The following is a 23257-nucleotide window of genomic DNA, read 5'->3' on the forward strand; positions in this document are numbered from 1 at the left end:
ATCCCAGGAAGGAAGTCTCATAAATAATGGCCAAAAAAGAGAGGAGGGAGGTGGCAGGCTCCATTCAGAGGAAAAGCACTGAGGACCTGCAGAGAGGATGGGACAGCGGCAGGAGTAAGGGTGGCTGCCCCAGCTAGAACGGCCAGTCCTGACTCAGCTCAAGCAGACAGGGCGGAGCAGCGCCCCTGCAGGAAGGGCCCGGCCTTCAGCAACCTGGGGTTCCAGGTCTACCTACTTGGGTACGCCCCAGTTCTGTGACCTGGGCAAGTTCTCTTCCTCCTCTGAGCCTCAGTTTCCTCCTCTGCTTAGCAGCGTAAAAACACGCCTTTTGCCTTGCACCGAGGTTTGCGCGCCCCGTATTTGACAATGTGCCTGTTTTTCTGGCACACCTGGTTGTGCAATGTCAGCGTCTAGAAGCCGCTGAGCAGCGAAAGCGGAAACACCTACAGGGCACTCCTCGGGCCCACCCACCTGCGGGAGGCGCCCTGAGACCGAGAGGCCGCAGCGCCTGGGGCCTCTGCCGGCTGCCCCTCGCCTCCCGCACGGAGCTCGCTCGGGGAACGCCCCCATCCACTGCCCTCCACAGCCTCAGGGACGAGGGTGAGGCCAGGGGAGCAGAGGGAGCAGTCATGGCGGAGCTGGAGGCTGTGGCCGACGATCTAGACGCCCTCATCGACGACCTGGACTACCTCCCGGGCCACTTTCACCTGGAGATGCAGTTGAACTTCGAGCCGCGCTCGCCGGCCCCACAGCGCGCCCGGGACCTGAAGCTGCAGCGGGAGGGTCTGCGGCAGGAGCTCCAGCTGGCGGCCGCCCCGCAGCGCCCCGCTGTGCGTCACCTCCTGGGCGCTTTCGCATTCTACCTGGAGGAGCTGGACGAGGCCCGCGAGTGCTTCCTCGAGGTGGCCCACGAGCACCCGGGCAACCTCAACGCCTGGGCCAATCTGGCACACGTGTACGGGCGGCTGGGCCAGGAAGAAGAGGAGGAGGCGTGCGCCGCACGGCTGGCCGACCTCATGGGCCTGGCAGAGGAGCCCGAGGCCGCCGGGGACCCCCAGCTCCGCGCCGCTCGCTGCCTGGCCGAGCAGGGCTACGCGCATGGCTTCGACGTGGGCTGCGCCAGCCCAGAGGAGCGTGCGCGGGGGCTGGCGGCAGGCATCGCGCTCTACGACAAGGCGCTAGGCTACGGGCAGCAGGTAGGTGACCCCTGTCTCCCTACCTCCCGCTGGGAGGACTGTGGTCCTCCCATGGTCCCTTCTGTCTGCAGAGATGCCCCGGTACCCCTGACTCTCCCTCAACCATGGTCTTTTGGCCTCCCAAATGCCTTTCCAATGTGCATCCCCCGCCTGCCCCAGCCAGGCCTGTAGCTCTCTCCTGGGAGTGGAACCGCTTCCTAGTGGGACTGCCTGCCCAAGCCTCTCTTTTGGAAACAGCACAAGCCCAACCTGGACAATTCATCCTTCTTACCTTGCTCCTCCCAGCAAGTGCCTGTTCCTGCGCCTGTGCACACCCACCTAAGTAAAAGGCACAGTCAGGCATCCTGCCAGAAACTTAGGCACATTCCCACCTCTTCTCTCCCCCTCACCTCCATGTGAAGGGAGCACAGGGAAGCACAGCTCCCTTCACAAAGGCTCCGCACACTCCCCTCAGTGCCTTTTCCATGAATGTTCATGGCTTCAGTAAGAGAAGATGTGAGAGTCAAGACCTCAGAAAGTACAGGTTGTAGGGCATGGACCTGACTTAAGGACAGCATGCAGGGTAGGGGTTAAGAGAGCTGACCCTGGGTTAGATGGTCTGGATCCAAATTCCAGCTCCCCCGTGCTCACTCACTTCAAATCAGTGCTTAGCACCACCAAGCTCCTTTCCCCTCCCTGTAAGATGGAGATAGTAATGTTACATATGTCATAGGCTTTGTCATCTGTAAAACAGGGACATCCCTCACTTGGTTGATGTCATAATTAACAGTTAATATTTGTAAAGCACCTAGAAAGAGCCTGCACAGGGATGAGCAGGGTCACAGATGACCCCTCCCTCTCCCCGGCTGGGAGAGCTTCCTCTGCTCCTAAGCTGGGTGTAGACATGACCACTGATTGCATGAGGTCAACAAGAACCCAGGTCTCTTGTTTCAGTCCTGAGCCTGTGGCCCTGAATGCCAGGCTACCTTCAGTGGAAGGCACAACCAAGATTGATGTGTTGAGTGCGGTCATGACAGCAGGTCATGGCAGCAGAGAGGGGCCTGAAGAGCCCTGGGCTAGGAGCCAGGAGGCCTAGGTTCTTGTCTAAGCTGCAACACTACCCACAGTGGGGCCTTCTTCTCCCCGGGCTGTGGTTTCTTCATCTGTGAAAGGGGTGCAGGAAGCAGGGGCTACATGGTCTCTGAGGCACTTTCCTGCTCTTAGGAGGCCGTTCACTGGGGGAAGCCTTCCTGGAGGAGGTGAGCAGGAAAGCAGTGATTCAGGGGTAGCTATCAGAGGCTGGCTCTTCCCTCTCTGGGAACACGGCCACAGTGGGGATTCCCCAGTGAGTGAACATCCAGATGAGAGAGTGCTAAGCAGGGTGCCCAGCACTCCAGGGAGGGAGCCGATTGCTTCATGGGGGTGTGGCTGCCAACCCTGTGCTGTGTCCTGGGGCGTGGCCCAGCAGCTGCTCCACAGTTCTGCACAGAGCAGCTGTGGTCAGCCCCCTACACAAACCTCCAGAGAGAGTTTGGGATTTGGAGACCCTATTTATCATCTGAGGATTAGATGACATCATGCTTCTAAAGCACCTGGCAAAGTAGGTGCTCAAGAAATAGTTGCAGGCAGGATGACAATAATGATGGTTGCATCACTTTTAGAGTCAGAGGTTTGGTTCTGAGCACCTAGTTCTGTTATTATTTTGCTGTGTGGCTGTGGACGAGTCACTTGTCATCTCTTGTGACTTGCCTGAGTTTCTGCTTCATAAACATTGATCAGCTCCAGGTTTATTGGGATTATGCAACAAATGATGAGAGTAAAAATGCCCATAAACTGGAAAATTCTGGGCATGTCTGAGAGGCATTTACTGAGCATTTTAACATTTATTGAACACCTACTCTGTGCCAGGCTCTGTTTTTAAGAAGTCCCTGCCTCCAAGAAGCCCTTGAACAAAAGGAGAAGCAAACATTTGCTTCTTCATTAACTATGCTTACCTGAGCCCCTCTTCTGGGAATGGGCCAAAGGGACAAATCAGAGACGTGTCTACCACTGGCTGAGGACACAGGCATTCATCACAGGCCTGTGTCATTGGCAATCATCTCTAAGTACTGTACACCCAGAGGTCACACTTTCTGAACCAAAAACAGGGCCCCAGGGGCTGACAATGAAAGTACACTCTGGGGATATGGGGACCAAAGGTTGGTATCAACAGTGACCTGGAAAGTCCGGGCCCTGTGGATAAAGTGGGAGTGACTGAGTCAGAGAGGGAACACTCCCCTTCAGCAGGAGTTCCCAGGCAGGAATGAGGGGGGACACACCCAGCAGGGGCATGGTGCGTGCAAAGGCCCCATGGTGGGGCCTGCAGAGCACGGGGGCTTGAGTGCCAGCTGAACTGGGGCAAGGAATGAGGCTTGCCCAGGATCACAGAGCTAGTAAATGGCAGCTAAATCCATGCCACCCTGGTTGACTGCACAGCCTTTGCTCTTTCTGGAGAGTTCAGAGAAATGGGGTATAATGCAGATGGCGAGCAGAATGGTGAGGGGAAACCCCTCGCAGGCGTACTCCTGGAAATCTAAGGCAGAGGAGTATGGAGAGAGAGGAGGTGGGTGGGTTTCCATGTGTCCAGAGACTGGGGAGGATGAGGTAGAAGGTGAAGTCAGAGTCAGGCCAGGAAAGGAGGAGGAGGAGGGACCCCCTGCAGCGAGAGATTTTCCATCCTTGTGGGGCTGGGACTCTCCCAGGTGGGGAAGAGCCTCTGGAGCTCAAAGGACAAAGAGCTGCTGAAGAACTGTGAACAGCTGCTCATCTGCTAACCTAAACTACAAAATAATAACAATAATAATAAATTATAAAAGAAAACATTATAAAAGTTAATCATTCAGCCCGTAATCCAAATATAATCAGTGTTTGTATGGGAGGGGGTGTGTCTCTGTAACTTCCTTTCTTTGCTCTTCATTCCCTACCATTTCTTTCTTTCTTTCTTTCTTTGAGGCACGATCTCGGCTCACTGCAACCTCTGCCTCCCGGGTTCAAGCAATTCTCTCACCTCAGCCTCCCAAGTAGCTGGGATTACAGGCACCTGTCATCGTGGCTGGCTAATTTTTGTATTTTTGTAGAGACTGGGTTTCACCATGTTGGCCAGGCTGGTCTTGAACTCCTGACCTCAGGTGATCCGCCTGCCTCGGCCTCCCAAAGTGCTGAGCCACTGCGCCCAGCCACATTTCTCTTTCTTAAATTACAAAAAATATGAGGAGGCAGATCGCTTTGATCACTCCCCTCCTCCTCCCATCAACCCTCTAAATATACACACATGTGTATACACACGCCATCTCTTACACACATATACACTCACAGATGGACCCTTGGTAGCAAATCTCTAGATTAAGTAGCTATTAAGAGCATAAGCTTTGGAGTTAGACCAGGTGAGAATTCTGCCTCCATCACTAGCTGGCTACAGGCAAGTCTTTATTCCTCTGAGCCTCAGTTTCCTCCTCTGTAAAATGGGATTCTAACATGAACCTCACATGATTCCTGTGAGGATTGAGAAAACATGAAAAGCACCAGGCAAGGTCACATGAGGTCCTGCCTGGGGCTTCTCCCTGCCTGCCCTGGCCCACAGCACTTCACCACTGCTCTTCAATAGAGGCTTCCCAACCTCTGGCTTACCCCCACATGGTTTCTTTCTTGCCCCTAGAGTGTGCGCACTCTGTCTTGGGCTTTTCTCTCTCTTCCCCATCCACCTTCCTCAATGTCTGATGTAGAGCTGAACACCCAAGAGGAGTTTGCAACCATTGTTTAATTTAGTCGAATAACTGGATTTTGTCTTTAAAATCCCTATTTTTTAAAATAAAATTTAAAAATCCCTATTTTTAAAAATAAAATCCCTATTTATTGTCTAAGATTAAAAAAAAATCCCTGTCCCAAGCCAACTCAGTTATGTTATTTTCTTCCCCTTTTCCCAAAACACTGGTGCTTTAACACACACATGCAGTCACATACACACCAGGGCAGGCCCTGAGTAATGACAGGAACCACACCCACAATGGTGTCTGTGCACCGGGCACTGAGCTCAGGATCTTACCTGCCTTCGCGCATTTAATTTTTATTCAAACCTCACAGACACACCGCCAGGTATTGTGATTCCCCCTTGCCCCCCGGGCATAACAGACTCAGGGAGGGGAAGGGACTTGCCCAGGTAGGCCCAGTGCACACGGGGCTGTCCATACTTCACCAGCCAGCTGAGGTGGTTGGGGAGGGAGGTGGCCAGCCTCACAAACAAAGGTGTGGGCATTCCAATCCATCACTGCGCCCAGCGGGATGGGGACCTGGCAGGAAAGCCCAAGAGAGTGTCATAGGTCAGCAAGCCCAGGATCCCTGGTATGCATGCATGCGTGTCCACACGTGCGCACGCGCACAGACACACACACGCGCACACACACACACGACTCCACAATTCTGAGTGGTTTGATTTGGTTCAGCTCCAAGAGGAGGTAGATGAAGCTGGATGATATCCCAGTCACTGTGCACACAAGTGCTTTTCATCGATTATCTCATTTGATCATCACAGAAATGCTGGCAAATCCATTAACCCCATTCTATAGACAGCAAACTAAGGCGCAGAGAGGCGTTGTGTCTTGCCCAAGGGCACGTGTGGCTGACAGGAACTGAACTCAGGTCTATGGGACATCAAAGCCCAGGAGGAGAAACAGCTTTCCTAAGGGTCTGGCTCCAGCCTTATGTGGTCTTGGGGTGCTCACCTTTGCATATCAGTGCCTCTAAGTTTGCTACTGGCTTCTCTCCCCACTTAGCTGGGAAGTTTGAGAGCTGGGTACCCTCCTCCTCATAGATACAGAAGCCCAGAGAGAAAGCTGATTTTAGCATCATCCGGCCCAACCACCTCTTTTACAGGAGAAAAGATGATGTATGTGAGAGTGCAGCACAGCACAGACCCACGGGAGGAGCTGAGAAAATTCAGGCATCACTGTTGTTACTGCAGAGGGTAAGAGACTTCTGCAGACCCACTCAGCTACTACCGGTGCTAGAGTTGGATTTGGACGCTGGACCAGACAGGGAATGGCCCTCTCACTAGGGACAATGAAACAGAGAAGTGGCTCAACACAGGCCAGCAAGTCTGGGACCCAGCACAGAGCAAAGCTGACTCACAAGGCCTGTGTTTGCACGACAGACCCAGGACCAGAAAGGAGGTGGCAGCAGGGAGCTGCTCAAAGCTTAAAATCTGCAGGGAACTGTCCGGGGAGCCCAAGACAGGGCCAAATATTTGTTTCCATGGCCTAACACCCAAGTCCCAAATTCCCTCCACCTGTGTGCATACCACCTCAGCCAACATGCCTATGATGCAGGCAGGCCACGTGGGGTCACCCCTGTTTGCAGATGTAGAAGCTGAGCCACGCCAGTGGGCTCTCCAGGACCCCTAGAGGAGTGAGAGGCAGGGGTGGGATTCCAATCTCATCTTCTGTTTCCTCCCCACACCTGACAAGGCAGGAGCACAAGAGCATCACCACCCGCAGCTGGGTGTGGGGAAGAGCAACCCCCTTCCCTGCCTGTCTTGTACTATGGCCCACAGGCGGCAGGCTGGGGCCAGGTAGGGCGGGGCTCGGTGTGCAGGAGCAGAAAGGCTGCTCTGTGTCATCACAGAGGACATTCCAGTTGTGCAGGAAGGACATATCCACAGGCCTGCCACCTTGTGACTTTTATTTCTGCAGTGTCAGCCTTCACAGAGTCAGCATGATGAGGTGGAAACAACAGGGGCATTGGAGGGAGGCAGATCTGAACTTGAATCCTGGCACTTCTGCCCTGGGCTATGGGGCTGGGCCGGTGGCTTTTTCTGTAGTCTCTGTTTCCTGATCTGTAAAAGGAGGAAGATGCATTATACCTTCTGAGGCTGCTGTGAGAACCCAGTGCCATGATGCACTGAGGAGCCCAGTGACACTGGAGAAATGTTCATTCTCTTTCCTGTTTGTCATTCCTCCTCCCTAGAGAGAAAATTAGTCAGCTTTCAGGAACTGACTCTGAATCTAGAGGACAGCCTGTCATCAGGGGCAAAGTTCAAAATACAAGGCAAATATTTTCCTTAAGAACCAGCAAGGTGTCTGTATAGCCTATTCAAATGCATATATATTGTAAGTCATTGGTGTAGTGAAAGATCTTCTATTGGAATAACTTAAAATAGCCAAGCTCCCCAACATTTCCTTCTTTTGGGGCCATCTTTTGAAGTAAATGGGATGCTGAGATCCAACCTTGTACCCCACCCGAGTTAAGACATACCTACTCTGGTAATGGCTTATCCTAATCCTACCATTTCCTGCAGTTTCTGTCAGGTCACTAACCTTTTTTGCTTACTCACCCAGCCCACAGGAGCTTCGATCTTCAGGCTTCCCTGAGGATCACAATTTCTGATCCTTTTACTCACTAAAAAAGAGACAAATCTTCTAGCCCATTTTTGCTCCACCTTAGGGTAGTACAGTGAGAGCCTCGTGCAATGGTTCTCAAACTTCAGCATGCAGTAGGGGGCCTGTTAAAACACAGGTTGCTGGGCTCCCACCCCAGAGTTTTAGATTCAGTGGGTCAAGAATTTGCATTTCTATCAAATTCCCAGGTGCTGCTGCTGATCTTGCTGGTCTGGGGGCCACACTTTGAAAACCGCTTGTCTAGGGTAGTTGGAGGCAAAGACTCTGGAGCTAACTCACAGAGTTCTCAGCCCTACTACCTGCTAGCTGTGTCACTCTGGGCGCATGCCCTAACCACTCTGTGCCACAGTTGCCTCATCTGTAAACTTGGGAGAATAACAATCCCTACCCCATAGGTAACCCTTGAGAAAGTCTAATGGGGTAACGCATGTAAATGAAGTGCCTGGTGCATAGTAAGTGTTCAAAAGTTGCTATTATTAGTATAGCAAAAGAGCATTATCTCCAGGTTTCAGTCGAGACTGTTACACTGGACATGTGACTGTGAAGATAGCATCTTGCCTCAGTCTTCCCATCTGTACAAAGAGGGTAATGATACTCCATTTACATTCCATGAGGCTGTTCTGAGGATCACATGGAATCTGTGTGAAAGCCCTTTGTAAATGGTAAACACTGTACAAACACTAGCTCCTTGCAGCTAGATCTTGTGGGAAGAGCACTGAAGTCAGAGAGACCTGGCCTGAAGTACCAGGTTAAGTAGGCAAGCCTCTGCTTCTGTCAGCCTCAGTTTCCCCATCCCTAATATGAGGAAAGTAATAGCAAGGGCCTCAGAAGAGCTGGGAGGTGTGCTGAGAACACCTCACCTGAGGTCTGTCTCTCATTCTCACCTTCAGCTCGTACCAGGGTCTACAAATTTCATTTTAGGGTCAACAGGGGCCTCGCCTAGTTCCCTCCCATGAATCTGCCACAGAACAGCAGCCTAATGTAAGCTCCTCTAGCATAAACCTGGACTCACACGCTGGCCAGCCTCTCTCATAGACTACGGAATCCCCAGCCCACGGGATTGTGATAAGGATCGAATGAGAAAAAGGTGGGGGTGTCCTGACCGGAGGCCACCCACCCCAGGCAGGTTCACTGTAAATACTCCTCTTCTGGCAGAAGTCCTGTGAGCCTCCTCCCAGGCTGCCTCCAAACATCTTGCCTCTGGGAGTCGTAAACTCTGTAACTGAATTCCTTGCAGCCATAAGAGGTTTCACAGCAACTTTATTCTCCAGGATAGAGGGGGAATACCCCCTCCCTTCTCCAGGAGGGGAGGGGGCAGTCACAAGCCTGTTTAATTTAATTTAACACACTATGGCTTGCCAGGTTGCCCCTGGTAACAGCTTCAGCGGCTGCTTCAGTTACTGCTTCAGTTACAACCAGAAGGATTTTTAAAGAGACAGTCCAGAGCCAAACACAGTGGCTCAAGCCTGTAATCCCAGCACTTTGGGAGGCCGAGGCGGGCAGATCATCCGAGGTCGGAAGTTCGAGACTGGCCTGACCAACATGGAGAAACCCCGTCTCTACTAAAAATACAAAATTAGCTGCGCGTGGTGGCACATGCCTGTAATCCCAGCTACTCGGGAGGCTGAGGCAGGAGAATTGCTTAAACCCGGAGGCGGAGGTTGCGTTGAGCCAAGATCGCGCCATTGCACTCCAGTCTGGGCAACGAGCGAAACTCCGTCTAAAAAAAAAGAGAGAGAGAGAGACAGTCTATTTTGGAGCCAGAATTGCACCACAGAGTGAACAGCCAACACCAGCTTCACCACAGGGATAGAGGAATAAAGCCCAGGCACAATGAGGCTTCTGACTAGATCTGTGTATCCCATTAATTCTGTTTCATTTCCACTGACCCCATCTGCAACCCCACAAGCCCTCCTGCAAATGCTGCTCTCAAGCGGGATCTGATGAGGGACTGCTTTAGGGATTTGTCACACAGATGTCACCCAATTAGCTACTTTTTTGAAAATCAATTTTAGTCATCAAGTTGAAGGGGAGGAGAGTTGACGCTTAGGAGTTGCCCCTGCAATTCAGGCATACTGCCACCAGGTGGTGGTATTGCTTGCTTAGTGAAAACCTTAACCAGGCTCTTGAATTAATCAGTAATAGTCAACAGTGCGCAGAGTGGTGGTGAAACCACTGGACTGTAAGCTCTGATGCTAACTAGTGTGGAACCTTAGGTAAGCCACTTCGCCTCTCTTGTCTCGGTGTCCTCGGATATCTAGTAAGGAGATTGATCAGGATAACTGAGTGTTGTGGACAAGGCTTGGGAATAGGATCATGGAGGCATGAATCTAAGCCCCAGCTCTATCATGTACTGTGGTTTGGACACATAATTTAACTTCTTGCCACTTGAATACCAAACAAGAGAGTGGCTGGGAGAGCCCTGAGGACAACACATTAGTCTCCAACACTGGGGACCTGTGGAGGCAAGAAAGGTGCCTGGGACCCAACAGGGGACTGGAGGTCCTGAGGTCCTGGGAGCATAGTGGGGAGAGGACAGCAGGGTGCCACAGGATGGCTCCAGATTCCAGGGCCAAAGACCACGTTGCCTCATCGGGCACTGAAACACGCCACAGCGGACAAAGTAACCTCCTAGGGAACACTAACCCTACTCAGCTCTACCCAGACCAGGAGAAAGGGAACAGACATCTATTCTGGGCCAGGCACTGCCCTCACAACTCCTGAGAGGCCCATATGATTATCCTCCTTTGCAGATAAGGACATAACCTGCCAGGGGTAACATCCCCCAAGGTCGCCCATCTCATATGGCCAGGGCTGCCAGGCACACGAGCCTCAGCTCTTCGCTTTCCCACCCCTCAAGTCTACTACACCTGTTCTTGCTGGACGCTAGGCTCCCTTGCCAGGAGCAAGGAAGGCAGAGTGGGTTCTCTTTCTCCCCACCATGACTCAGTTGAGCCAACCTCAAAGCAGGTGAGGGACCAGAGGTCATGGGATCGCTCACATAGAAGCAGCCAGGGGGCTGGACGCGGTGGCTCACACCTGCAATCCCAGCACTTTGGGAGGCCAAGGTGGGCAGATCACTTGAGGTCAGGAATTCAAGACCAGCCTGGCCAACATAGCAAAACCCCATCTCTACTAAAAATACAAAAACTAGTCGGGTGTGGTGGCAGACACCTGTAATCCCAGCTACTCGGGAGGCTGAGGCAGAATAGCTCGAACTCAGGAGGCAGATGTTGCAGTGAGCTGAGATCACATCACTGCACTCCAGCCTAGATGACAGAGCAAGACTCCATCTCAAAAAAAGAGGAAGAAGAAGAAGGAGGAGGAGGAGGACGGAGAAGAAGGAAGAAGAAGGAAAAAGAAGAAGGAGAAGAAGGAAGAAGAAGAAGAAGAAAGAAGAAGCAGCAGCAGCAGCCAGGAAGCCTGAGGCACCCCATGTGCCCCTGATCCTTTACATGGTCAGGCTTTGACACATCTTGCCAGTTTGGCCCACACTAGGTGCTCCATGAATCCCAGTCTCCTTTTTCCTTCCCAGGTCCAGTGTAAGTAAAGCAGATAAGGGTATCCAGAGTCCTATCCCTGCCTTTTGCTTTGGGAAGTGTTCCCCACTTCTCAGGGATGCCCTTTAAGCCTTGAGGCCATCCCTTCTCCCCTCCAGACAGTCCTATTCCCAGCTAAAGTCCCAATATACATATTCCCACCTAAGTAACAGGATTACCTTTCAAGGTGATACAAATGTAAAAGCACACATCAGTCAGATCTTGGCATTCCTGAGCTCTAGCCTCTTTTTTTTTAAGAAACACGGTCTCACTTTGTTGCCCTGGCTGGAGGGCAGTGGTGCTATCATAGTTCACTGGAGCCTTAAACTCCTGGGCTCAATCAATTCTCCCATCTCAGGCTTTAGAGCAGCTGTGACTATGGACTTGCACCACTGTGCCTGGCTATTTTGATTTTGATTTTTGAGTAGACAGGGTCTCATTATGTTGCACAGGCTGGTCTTGGACTGCTGCTGGGCTTCAGAGATTCTCCTGCCTCACCTTCCCAAAGTGCTGGGAGTACAGGCATAAGCTACTGCGCCCAACCCTCCAGCTCTATCTCCTTCTATAGCTCCCCACTACCTTGCAGATGAGCTCCAAGTCCTGACCCTGGCACTCAGGGGCCCCTCCTGATTATGCGCCTGCTGGCTCTTCCCTCCACTCCTTACCATCAGGGTTCCAGCCCTCCGGCTGCATGCAGACCCCAGCATGCCTTGCTTGCTCTTCTGTGAGCTTTTGCACTTGATGTCCCATGCTCCTAGATTGCCTTTTCTCACCGTATCCACCTGGGTGATTCCTACTCGTCCTTGAGGACCCTGCCCTAGTACTTCCTCCTCTGGATAGCCATGGGGATGTTCCTGGATTGTATAGGATACCTCCTTGGGCTCCCATTGCCCCCATGTTCCTTCTACTCTATTGTGTCTTTGGGTCTGGTTTTCTTGCAGGACCCAGAGCCCCTAAATGTGGGACCTGCCTTTTCTCTCCTGTCCTTATTGCCCAGCCGAGAGCCACACAGAGAAGATACTCAGGGAATACTGACTGAGAAATGCAGTTAGTGGGGCCCCTTTTGGGTGGTCTGACTTGGACCTGGGTTCCAGACCCTGTCCTGATGGGTGGTCACACCAGTTGGTGGGATCTGACTCACAAGGACCCCTCCCTTCAAATTCATCCAAGGTGTCCCCGGAGCAGCCACACCTAACCTGCTAGCATTGGCTCCCCCAGATCCCCATTCACACACTGTGTGCTGCACACCCATCAGCTGCCCATCCCCAACGTCTCCAGGCCTCTGCTCACGGGAGCCCTCCATCTGGAGCCCACCCTTTGAAGTGCCAATATGACCCAAGACCCTCCTTAAGCCCACATCCCCCAGCTGGGAGTGGCCTGCCCATCCCCCACACTTCCTCTGTACCACTCTCATGGCCTCTATCAGGCCTGGCTTCATACCACAGCTATTGGCAACCCAGTGTGGGGAAGCAAGCATGGGCTTTGGAGGCTGACAAACGGGGACCAGATCCCAGCTCTGACCCTCAAAAGCTGTGTGACCTCAGGCAAGTCACTTTATCTCTCTGAGCTTCAATATGTTCCTCTATAAAATGTGGATAACAGCTACTTGATAGGTTTGTTGTGAGATGGAGAAAATGGGTGTCAGGATCCTGGCACATGCAGGCACTGAGTAGCATCCTATTACTGAAGCCTGGATCTGCTTCCCCTGCCAGGTTGTGAGTGCGTTTGGGTCAGGGTGCAGGTCCCATTCAGTGCCACATTCCCAGAGCACCCAGCACAGGGCCTTATGCCATAGGTGCTCACAAATGCATTCACCCCAGCTGCTGGGGACGGGGGTAGAGAGATGATGGGTCCCCCTCCCTCACAGCTGAGGAGGCCACAGTCGGGGTGGCGAGTACAGAGTGAAGCCTCCAGATCAGGGATGGGAGATGAATGTGGAGGGAGGGGCTGGAGCCTGAGGGAGAGCTGCTGATATGCACTGGGGGTTTTATTGGTTTTCATTAAAATTCCTTCCCGAAGCTAGAGCAGCTACTACCATAAATAACAGCATAAATATTTTATCTGGTGCCCAAGTCGCACAGCAAGGTTGGCAGGAATAATAATGGCAAAACAGTTCAGGGGGGTTCTTGGGCTTCAGCTGAGCTGGGCTCACTTAACATGCCCAAAGGGGCTTTCTCAGGAAGGTGAAGACTGCAGGGATGGCACCAAACGGGGAGGCCGGTGGGCGTGGAGGAGAGGGTGGGCAGTGGGGTGTGCGCCCTGGGGTTGGGGGGCCTGTGGCGGGGGGCGGGGAGGAAATGCTCGCCATGCCTGCTCTAGGATAGGCACCTCACTGGGGGGCCTCACAAAGTCTCTGTAGTCAGAGAAGTGAAGTGACTTGCCCAAGGCCACCCAGCCAGTCAGGGGCAGAACCAGGACTGTAATCAAAGGTGTTTAAGGTCAAAGCCCTTCCCACTGTGCCTGTTGCCTCTTGGGGTTCAGTGAGTGTGGGAGTTTATGAACAATGGCCAGAGTACCTCAGTAATGGCAGTGTGGGCTGTTCTCTGTTTCCCTAGATCCCGATGGAGGAGAAAAGGGGCTGGTATTTCACCATGGCAACACTCTACATCAGGTCAGGCAAGAGGGTGGTGGGGGTACGGGATGGAGGAGGGAGAGGTGTGGCCTGGCACCCAGCCAGCAGGGTAAGGGCAGAGGTGGCTGGGCCCTTCCTACTGGAAAGGGCTCCCCAAACCGCCACCCCCCACCACCACGGGCCTGGGCAGGGCTGGCAGCACACAGGACAGCCAGGAGGGGTGCCACCCAACCACATCTCCTTCTCGGCCACAGGCTAGATGGCATCTTCCTGGAGCTGGGCAGTGAGGAGCAGAAGAGACTGCCTGCCTTCAACCGCACGTTGGCCCTACTCCGGCAAGTGCTGAAGTCTGAGGACCCCTGCCACCGAGGTGGGGACCCGGGGGATGGGTGGGACAGCAGCCTCTGCCCCCTGCCAACAGCCTGCTGGCATTGCATCCACCTCTGGCATTACCTCCCCTTCTTGGCTCCTGTTTCTTCCTCCTTCGCTCTGTTCCCTACACTCATCTGTGCACCTCAGGGGGCCCACATACCTTGCCCAAGTGAACATGCCAACTACAAGTCACTGCGACTGCAGGCTTGCCCGTCTGCAGCTCATGACCTGGAGGGTGAGAGGTAGTTTCCCCTATTTCCACCTATTTATGGTCAGAAGATTGAAGCCTCTGTTGGAGAGGAGTCGAGTCATTTTTTTGCAGGGCCAGACAGCAAGAGCAGGGACTAGAACCACCAGAGCTGGTGAGAACTGAAGTCAGAAGAGACCTACGTACCTGAAATGAGGTCCCCCGATGACACATTGAGCACAGAATAAGCACTAAAATGGGTTCACTGACCCCTCACACGGCCCCTCTCTCCACCCTTGCTTCTCTCTGTCCCTGGGTTGCCCTTAGTGATCTCACTCTACTATCCCTTGCTTTGTCTTCATGAGTGACACCTAGGATGGGGATGGCCCCTTCCCTCTCTCCACCCTGCTGCTTCCTAGAGACCCTCTCCCACCCTTCACCCCCAGCCCTGGCCTGGTGCTACCTCGGGATGCTGCTGGAGCGGAAGGACACCTTCTCCACCACCCCCATGGGCGTCCATGACTGCGGGTACTCAGGGACCGACCCTCTAGACTGCTTCGGCAAGGTACGTGCCCCCAGCCACACCCACCCTCTAAACTGAGAAGGAGCCTGGCACCCCAGCCTCTCCACCCAGAACCCAGGCTTCTCTAGGTATCAACCCCCACCGCGTGGCCCACCCAGGAAGTACACTTACTCCAGACCTTGCTCTCCATCCTCTCTTCATTCAAAACAAAAGAGACCCTCCCCATACCCAGTCTGGCTCCAGTCCATTTCTCCAGCCTTGAAATAGATCCTTAGACTTTTTCCCTTGAGGCCTTCATTCACAGTATTCCCTCTGCCAGGAGTTCCCTACCTCTCCACCCCCAATGGCACAATAGAAAGATGGGTTTAGCTGGTGTCTCCTTGCCAGCCCTGCCCATAGGCTGTGTGACCCTAAGGCAAGTAACTTACAACAGGAAGCAGTCAATGACAATAGTGGGGGTAAGTGTTATTACCCAGGTAGAAACCCTGTACTTTGTAAGGTTGGGGGATGGGGGTTGCCTCTGGCCCTTCCTCTCACCTGCCCTAGGAAGATGGGAGAGCATACACTGGGAAGGAGGGGTCTGACTGGGCTCTGGAAGGCTTTACTGGATGTGACCGGTGATGTGGTCGTGGGCCAGGCTCTCAGGAGTTGAGTGCCAATAGGTTGTGCCCCAAGGTGTTGGGGCTTCGTGATATGACAACTTACTGGCAGGTGGATAAGGGTGGATATGGGTAAAGGGCACCGTGTTGATACGGCTGTATCCAAAGATCGGGTTCCTGTGGTTCAGCACTATTTAGCCAGCTCTGGCTAATGACCAAGCAAGTGGTTTGTTTTTGTACTCCTCCCTTACCTAGGCCATTGAGATTGCCAAGAACCAACCTCCCATCCTGAATCGCCTGGCAAAAATCTTCTACTTCCTGGGAAAGCAGGATATGGCCATTGGAACCTGCAACATGGCCCTGGATGTCCTACGAGATCCAGAGCTCAACTGGCAGGCGTACTGCACAAGGGCCAAGGTGGGTCAACTTCCTGCCCCACCACACCCTGCCATTGGGAATCAGAGAACAAGGGCCAGAGGCCAAGACCCTGTTGCCAGGGCCCAAGGGTCAGGGAGTCCTCATGGTGGAAGGGAGCTTAGGAGCCATCAAAAAACACAGTTGGGGTCTATGAAGTTTTTTGTTTGTTTTGAGACAGTGTCTCGCTCTGTCACCCAACTGGAGTATGGTGGTGCCACCATGGCTCCCTGCAGCCTAGACCTCCTAAGCTCAAGCAATCCTCCCGCCTCAGCCTCCCAAATAGCTGGGACTACAGGTGCATACCACCACACCCGGCTAATTTTTGTTTTGTTTTGTAGAGACGAGGTCTCACTATGTTGCCCAGACTCGTCTCAAACTCCTGGGCTCAAGCAGTCCTCCCACCTCGACCTCCCAAAGTGCTGGAATTCCAGGTGTGAGCCACTACACCCAGCCCTGTAAGGTTTTTGAGTGAAAGAATGCAGGAGCCTCCACTCACTGCAGGAATCCCTTCTACAATTCCTGGTCAGTGAGCCCCCAGCCTCTTCTGGATTGGCACGGGTGGAATCAGACTGACCAGAGTTGAAATCTGGCTTCTCCGCCTTGTGGAACTTGCAGCAAGCCACTTACCCCCACAAACTTCAGTTCCCAAATCTGTAAGATATAAATAACAACACTTTCCTTAAAATGTTGTCAACAGACACAGTGAGGTAGCATCTAAAGCACAGTGCCTTGGACATAAAGCCAGTAGAGGTCATTTAATATAGTGGATCAGAGCTCTGGCTCTGAACACAGACAGCCTTGGTTCAAATCCCACAACACCACGTGCTACGGGACCTTTGGCAAAATACTCTTGCCCAGATTCTGAGCCTCAATTTCTTTATCTGTAGACTGGAGTTGTTATGAGAATTACATTAGATTTTGTATGTAAAACTCAGCATCAAGCACACAGTAAGATTTCATAAGAGACTGACTGCTACTAATTTCATATTAGGCATATTTTTGAATTATCTCACTGTCTCTTGATGCAGTCCACTGCATAGTCATTCAGCTCTGCAAGTTACACACTTAGGTGAGTTCTGCCTCCTGCTAGCTTCCCGCACTGGTCCCAGACCTGCCTCCTAGAGCCCACACAGAGCCCATGTGCTTGAGGAAGCCGACTCGGAGCTCCCAGTTTACTTCACTGCAAGCCGAAGAGTCCTCCCATCCCCTCATCTTCTCCACTACTATCCACATGACCTAGTGGCAAATCTACTCCCAGTCTTGGTCTCAGTGGTTTAATTAGTTTGCCAGCAGGTACGAGGCAGGAGTGAAATTCCTTCACTGTCGTGGATGTGGTTATTATTCTAGATAATAATGACATTAACCATAATAGTAAATAATAAAATATTTCTATAAAATTCTGCATTTCATCAAGCACTTGCAAGTTCGTGGTCTGATTTAATGCTCACAAGAATCCTCTGAGAGAGGCCAGACATGTGCCATCCTACAAATGAGGCCACATAGAACCAGGGAGGCAGGGAACTTCCCCAAGGAACTGCATTCAATAATCAGAAACTCCAACTTTACTCTCCTCCCTCCATCACCGTCTGGTGTCTTATGATCCTGGCCTTTCTGTGGTGCCAAAGGTCACACTTACTACTCAGATGACTGGAGGAGCACAGGATGGTGGAGAAGAGATGGGAGGAGGAGGGAACTCACATTATCTGTGTAAAAGCCTCAGTCCATGCTGCGGCCCATAAGCGTGGCCCTGGCCTCATGACCTCTCTACCCCACCTCCCTCTGCTCATGCCTCTCTCAGTCTTCCAACCCTACTGGCCTGGGCCTCTGCCTGGAATGCTCTTCTCCCAGATATCTGATTGGCTTCCTCCCACACTTCCTACAGGTCTTCTAGTGGCCATCTAATTGAAAATATCAAAGCCATGCCAACATTTAATTTGTTAATTAATTTATTTTAAAAATTCTTTTAGAGATAAGGTCTCACTCTGTCACCCAGGCTGGAGTGGAGTGGCATGATCACGGCCCACTGCAGCCTTGAACTCCTGGGATCAAGTGATCCTCCCACCTCAGCCTCCCAAGTAGCTGGGACCACAGGTGTGCACCACAACACCCGCCCAGCTAATTTTTTAAAAATTATTTGTTGTAGATACAGGGTTCTGCCTATGTTGCCCAGGCTGGTTTCAAATTCCTGGGCTCAAGCAATCCTCCAGCTGCAGCCTCCCAAAGTGCTAGGATTATAGGTGTGAGCCACCACACCTAGCCTCCGCCAACATTTTATGTTTTCCTTTCCTGGTTTAGTTTTCTTCTTAGCACTAATCACTCCCTTACACACTATTTACATATTTATCATGTTTATTTTCTCTCTCCCCCAAAACATATACGCTACTTAATGGCAGGGATTTTTGTGGTTTTGTTGTCTACTGTATTCTCAGTGCCTGGAACAGTGTCTGGCACAGAGGAGGCTCTTAATGAATATTTGCTGAATGAATGAATGAACTGAGCACCTACCATATGCTAGCTCCTGACTAGAATATGTTCTTTCAGACATCATGGTAATTCCCCAAGGAAGATATTCATGTACTAAGTTTTAAGATATAGAAATGAGGTTCAGGTTCATTGAGTTGTGGAACTCCCTCCAGATGACATGGCTAATAGCTAGGGGTTAAGGGAAGGACCGGAATTCAAACCCTAGTCCAACTGACCCGAAAGCCAGAGATTCATCTCCCCCTGCCTCCATGATGCTGTCTTATAAGCAAATCCCTTCTGATGACTATAAAGCATTAATACCTTCAACAACAATAACCCCTTTTCCCTTGCTTCCTTCTACCCAACCCAAACCCACCCCTCCTAAACCTCCAAACTTTGTAAATGCTCTAAGTGTGGGGAAAATGGAGGAATTCAGGAAAGCAAGGGTCTGAGATCATTTGTAATGTGATGCTTGTCAGTTGGGGCCACCTGCCATTCTTCCCAAACTGCTTGTTGACATAGACTCTCACAAAATCGGTGCTGCCATCCTACCTAAAATAATCCTCCCAATCACCTCTATCCCATTGCCATATTTATTTTGTCATAGCACTTACCACTTGAAATAGAACTGTTTACTATTGACTGCCTCCCCTACTGGAATGTTAAGTTCTGCCAGAGCAGGGACCTCATCTATCTTGTTACCACAGTACCTCCTGTACCCAGCATAGGAACTGGCACATGGTGGGCACTCAATACATATCTGTTGAATAAATAAGGGACTCTTACTTCATCCTACTCACTCATTGCACAGACAGGGAAACTAAGGACCAGAAAAAGGGTATGGCTAACCCAAGTTGGTCCAAGGCTAGGACCTAGGACTCCTGGGTCCTGGCCTCAGGGTCTTTCTACTGCAACACATAACCTCCCTGGTTGCTGTTGAAAAAAAGACTGGGTTCATTTAGAGCAGAGAGGAAGGCAGAGGCCCTTGCCTGGATCATCTTTCCTAAGCTGGCTCTCTGTTGGCAGATCCACATCAGAGCCTACCTGCATGACCTCGAGCGGGCCAAGATGGGTCTTGGGGGCATGCCTGACAGGAACCACCTGGCCTGTGCCAAGGCTGACCTCGAGGAAGTGGTCAGGGTGTGCCCAGGCTTCAAGGCGTACCTGGACATCGGCCAGGTAAGGCAGTCTCTTGGCTTAGCCAATAGCTGAGTAAGAATCTGTTTACTCCTTGCCAGGCTAGACCAAGGGCTAGGCCAAGATGCAGAGGAAAAAGTTGCACTCCCTGATAACAGTACCCATCTCCTCCAGCCATGGTTGAGGACTGAATAAGACGTGTGTACAGTATTTAGAATAAGGCCTGGCTCTTCCTAAGCACTCAGGAAGTGTGGGCATTATTCTTTATCTAGAAGATACCTATTCTCTATCTGTGTTCAGGGAATGTTTACCAAGAAGTGACAATATCATAATTTTAGGTACAAGAAAACCGAGATCCAGAGATTGACTCACTCAAGGTTATATAGCTAGGTGTGAAGGGGCTGGAACTGGAATCGGGGTACTCCTTTTCTAGAGGAGCAGGAATAAAACGTGTGATTAATAATTGTCGATGGAGAGAGGGTGGGAATGAGTGAAGGAGTGGAATTTTTTTTAAAGCAAGCGTGGGGCGGGAATGAGCGTGGAGCCGCGCCTGCGGTGAAGGGCTCACCCCGCGTCCCCCACCCCAGGTCTACTACTATATGGGCGTGGACGCGGTGCAGGAGCTGCTGGCGGTGGACGAGGCGGCGCTGAACCAGGCGCTGGTGTTCCTGGCCAAGGCGGGCGAGTCGGAGCTGGGTGCCACGCTGCCCGAGCTGCAGCTGCTGCGCGGCAAGTGCCTGCGCATCAAGGGCGAGGACGCCAACGCGGCCGCCTGCTTCAAGCGCGCGGTGGAGCTGGACGACGCGGGCTCCAGCCACACCGACGGCTTCGGCTGCCTGCTCGAGGCGCTGCTGGCGCAGTGGAGCCAGGCACAGCTGAGCGACGGGGAGCTGGGCCGCGAGGTGGACGCCTGGCTGCGCCGCGCCCAGGACAAGTACCCCGCGGCGCGCCTGCGCCAGGAGCTGCAGCGCGTGTGGCGCGGGCACACGGACGAGGTGTTGGGGCTGGCCCGGGCCCTGGTGGCCCAGGGACGGCCGGCGCTGGTGCGGCTGCTCTTCGAGACCATGGAGCGCGAGGGCGAGGGCGCCAGCGCGCCGCGGGACCGCCGGGCTGTCTCATTCTAGGGCTCAGGTGCCCAGGCCGGAGGCTCCCTGGGACCCCGCCCAGGCCCCGCCCAGCTGATGGGACCAGGTCCGGATGGACTCCCTGCCTTAGGCTGACCTGGGAGCGGAGCCAGTTCGATTCTTGGTCGGGAATTGTGAATCGGGATGTTGCGACACCCGGGCGGTTTGAAACGCCCACCCAGACTGGAAGGCCTGATTCCCGAGAGCAGAAGAGGCTGGGAGCAGAGGTGAGAAAACACTGGGAAGCTGCCAATTAAGGGACAGAATTTTCTAGACATACAGGTAAAATAAGATGGTTGTGAGGCTTCTGAGAGAAACAGAAGACAGCTACCTCAGTGTGGCAGTTTTCTAGTCCGGGCGCTCAATCCCTCAGGCCTGAGTGCCTGTCTTTGGACTCCCGTAGGCCACACTCTATCCTTATGAGAAAGCCCCGTTTACTTTAGTTGACTGGAGTGTGGTCTCAGCTCCTGCAGCCAGAAAAGCCCTGGCTAAAGCAGAGGGCAAGGTGGCACCGCGAGTGAGTTACGGGACAGGGCCCTAGCCTAAGCCTTGTGCTCAGGGCTCATTCCTGCCTCTCTGCTACTTTTCTAGTAGGCCTCCTTCTTGGTCAGCTTGGCCCAAAAGGCCTCCCAAATGCTCTGAAATAGAGCTCATCAATAGAACCTTCACTTGATTTCCCTCTTCTTGGGGGAAACTAAGGGCGCCACCCATTAGGAGGTGCCACCTGCCCCCTTTTTTTTTTTTTTTTGAGAGGGAGTTTCGTTCTTGTTGCCCATGCTGGAGTGCAATGGCACGATCTTGGCCCACTGCAACCTCCATCTCCTGGGTTCAAGCGATCTTCCCGCCTCAGCCTTCCAAGTAGCTGGGATTACAGGCGTGCGCCATCAGGCCTGGCTAATTTTGTATTTTTAGTAGAGACAGGGTTTCACCATGTTGGTCAGGATGGTCTCAAACTCCTGACCTCAACTGATCCACCCGCCTCAGCCTCCCAAAGTGCTAGGATTACAGGTGTGAGCCACTGCACCCGGCCCTGCCCCCAGTCTTGACCATTCTACTAATTTTAAAGAACATCTTGGAATTTTACACTCTTGGAATCATAGTCGTAGAATCCTTTTTTTGAGACAGAGTCTCACTCTGTCGCCCAGGCTGGAGTGCAGTGGCCAGATCTCAGCTCACTGAAACCTCAGCCTCCCAAGTTCAAGTGATTCTCGTACCTCAGCCTCCTGAGTAGCTGGAATTCCAGGCTGTACTCACTGCTTTGCTCATATCCTCACTCATTACCAGGGACAGGCCAGCACCCCTGCATTGCATCTCACATATCCACTGATGGATGGAGAACAGACTGAAATTCAGTGCCTTAGAGACCACACACTCCAACCCCCTCATTGTGCAGATGGGAAAACTGAGAGCCATAGAAGGGAAGTGGCTTGCCCAAAGCCACACTTACTGTTTTCCCCACACTGTACCACAAACTTTCACCATTCTTCAGGTTTGGAAAAATACTAATAAACTGATCAACACTAAAGTATTCAGTGTTTATATGTTAAAGGTTTGTGTGTCACTTGTTACACGAGTCACTCTGATATCCACTTGGACAATGCTTCAACACTAACGGTGGCATTCCGGGTACCTGTGAAATATGGCAGGGAGGCCACCCTAAGGCTCCTGAATTCTACCTCATGGGTCACCATGGTTCACCACTTTGAATGGTGACATTCTCTCTCACCCTCCTTCTCCTCTCACCACCATTGCAGCAGAGGCCAGGAGGTGACTCCACAGCAGGCCACACGCACCCCTGTCCACTTCTATCCCCCACCCACCCCTATCCCTCTTATGCCCAAGACTGTGACCCATGACCATCCCTAGGATGGGAACCCATTTCTTTCTTCTCCTTCCTTAAACAAACAAACTGAATTTAAGGCAGTCTTCTGGCAAAACTTAGAGGTTGATGAAGTTTATCTTTTGCCCCAGGCTCCCTAGTTTGTTTCCTCTCTTGCCTTTCCTGTCCCTAAAGGCATGCATTTCTCCCTCCATTGCCTCCCTGTCCTCTCATAACTTTTTCAGTAAACTTTCTGATAATCTCATTCACCCTAATTATATAAATGGTTAACACATGCCCGCTATAGCTTTTCTCAGGAGTATCTGCATATTAACAAAAAGCCAAAGAGAGATAGGAAACCCCATTTCCCAGACTGCCTACTCTGTGCTAATCTCATGTAATCTCACTTAATGCAATCTCATGGTGTAATCTCACTTAATGCAATCTCATGGTGTAATCTCACTTAATGTTCTCAACAGCTCTGAAGGTTAGGTATTAGAATCCTCATTTACAGATGAGAAAATTGAGACACAGAACAAGGTCACAGGTAAGTATGTGAAGGGCCAGGATTTGAACCAGACTAGCCTCGTTCAGTGCTCTGTCCTGGAACACGGACCTGTGCAAGAGCTGTGTCATCTTCGGTCTAGAGTTGGGCCTCTTCCATGCCCTGTGAGCACCAACCCTACCTGTTACTTTACCCCTCATCTCTGCTCCCACACTGCCTTAACCTTGGTGCCTTTGTCCACCCTTTTCCTCCACTGGCTTTTTTCCTGTCATTTCTACCCCAAATGGTCAGCTCAAAGGCACCTCCTCCAGGAAGTCTTGCACATCCTTTCAGCTCTCATTAATCACTCCCTTTCACGCATGGAGAGCTCTTGGGCATTTTGTCCCACTGTGTTGCA

At 52.1% G+C, this 23257-nt stretch overlaps 1 protein-coding gene across 2 annotated transcripts; it reads left to right on the plus strand.

Annotated features, from left to right (window-relative positions):
• The first annotated feature begins 367 nt into the window (after positions 1–367).
• On the plus strand, positions 368–22061 carry TTC22 (tetratricopeptide repeat domain 22). Of its 2 annotated transcripts, XM_513428.8 has the most exons (7): positions 368–1196; positions 13698–13753; positions 13969–14084; positions 14720–14838; positions 15651–15812; positions 19302–19454; positions 20000–22061. In XM_513428.8, exons 1-7 carry the CDS (start codon positions 630–632, stop codon positions 20534–20536), a joined length of 1710 nt encoding a protein of 569 aa, XP_513428.4. In that variant the 5' UTR covers positions 368–629; the 3' UTR covers positions 20537–22061. The 2 variants fall into 2 exon arrangements, with proteins under 2 accessions (XP_513428.4, XP_003308169.3); XM_003308121.6 differs by lacking the exons at positions 19302–19454; positions 20000–22061 and adding an exon at positions 16151–16324 and having other exon boundaries at positions 470–1196.
• Positions 22062–23257: the final 1196 nt, after the last annotated feature.

The sequence above is a fragment of the Pan troglodytes genome, chromosome 1 (genome assembly GCF_028858775.2).
Source record: "Pan troglodytes isolate AG18354 chromosome 1, NHGRI_mPanTro3-v2.0_pri, whole genome shotgun sequence".
NCBI lineage: Eukaryota > Metazoa > Chordata > Mammalia > Primates > Hominidae > Pan > Pan troglodytes.

Coding starts and splice junctions, on each gene's coding strand:
- TTC22 (XM_513428.8), top strand. CDS start 630: ATGGCGGAGCTGGAGGCTGTGGCCGACGATCTAGACGCCCTCATCGAC. Junction 13,754..13,968: donor ATGGCAACACTCTACATCAG/GTCAGGCAAGAG, acceptor TCTCGGCCACAG/GCTAGATGGCATCTTCCTGG. Junction 14,839..15,650: donor CTCTAGACTGCTTCGGCAAG/GTACGTGCCCCC, acceptor TCCCTTACCTAG/GCCATTGAGATTGCCAAGAA.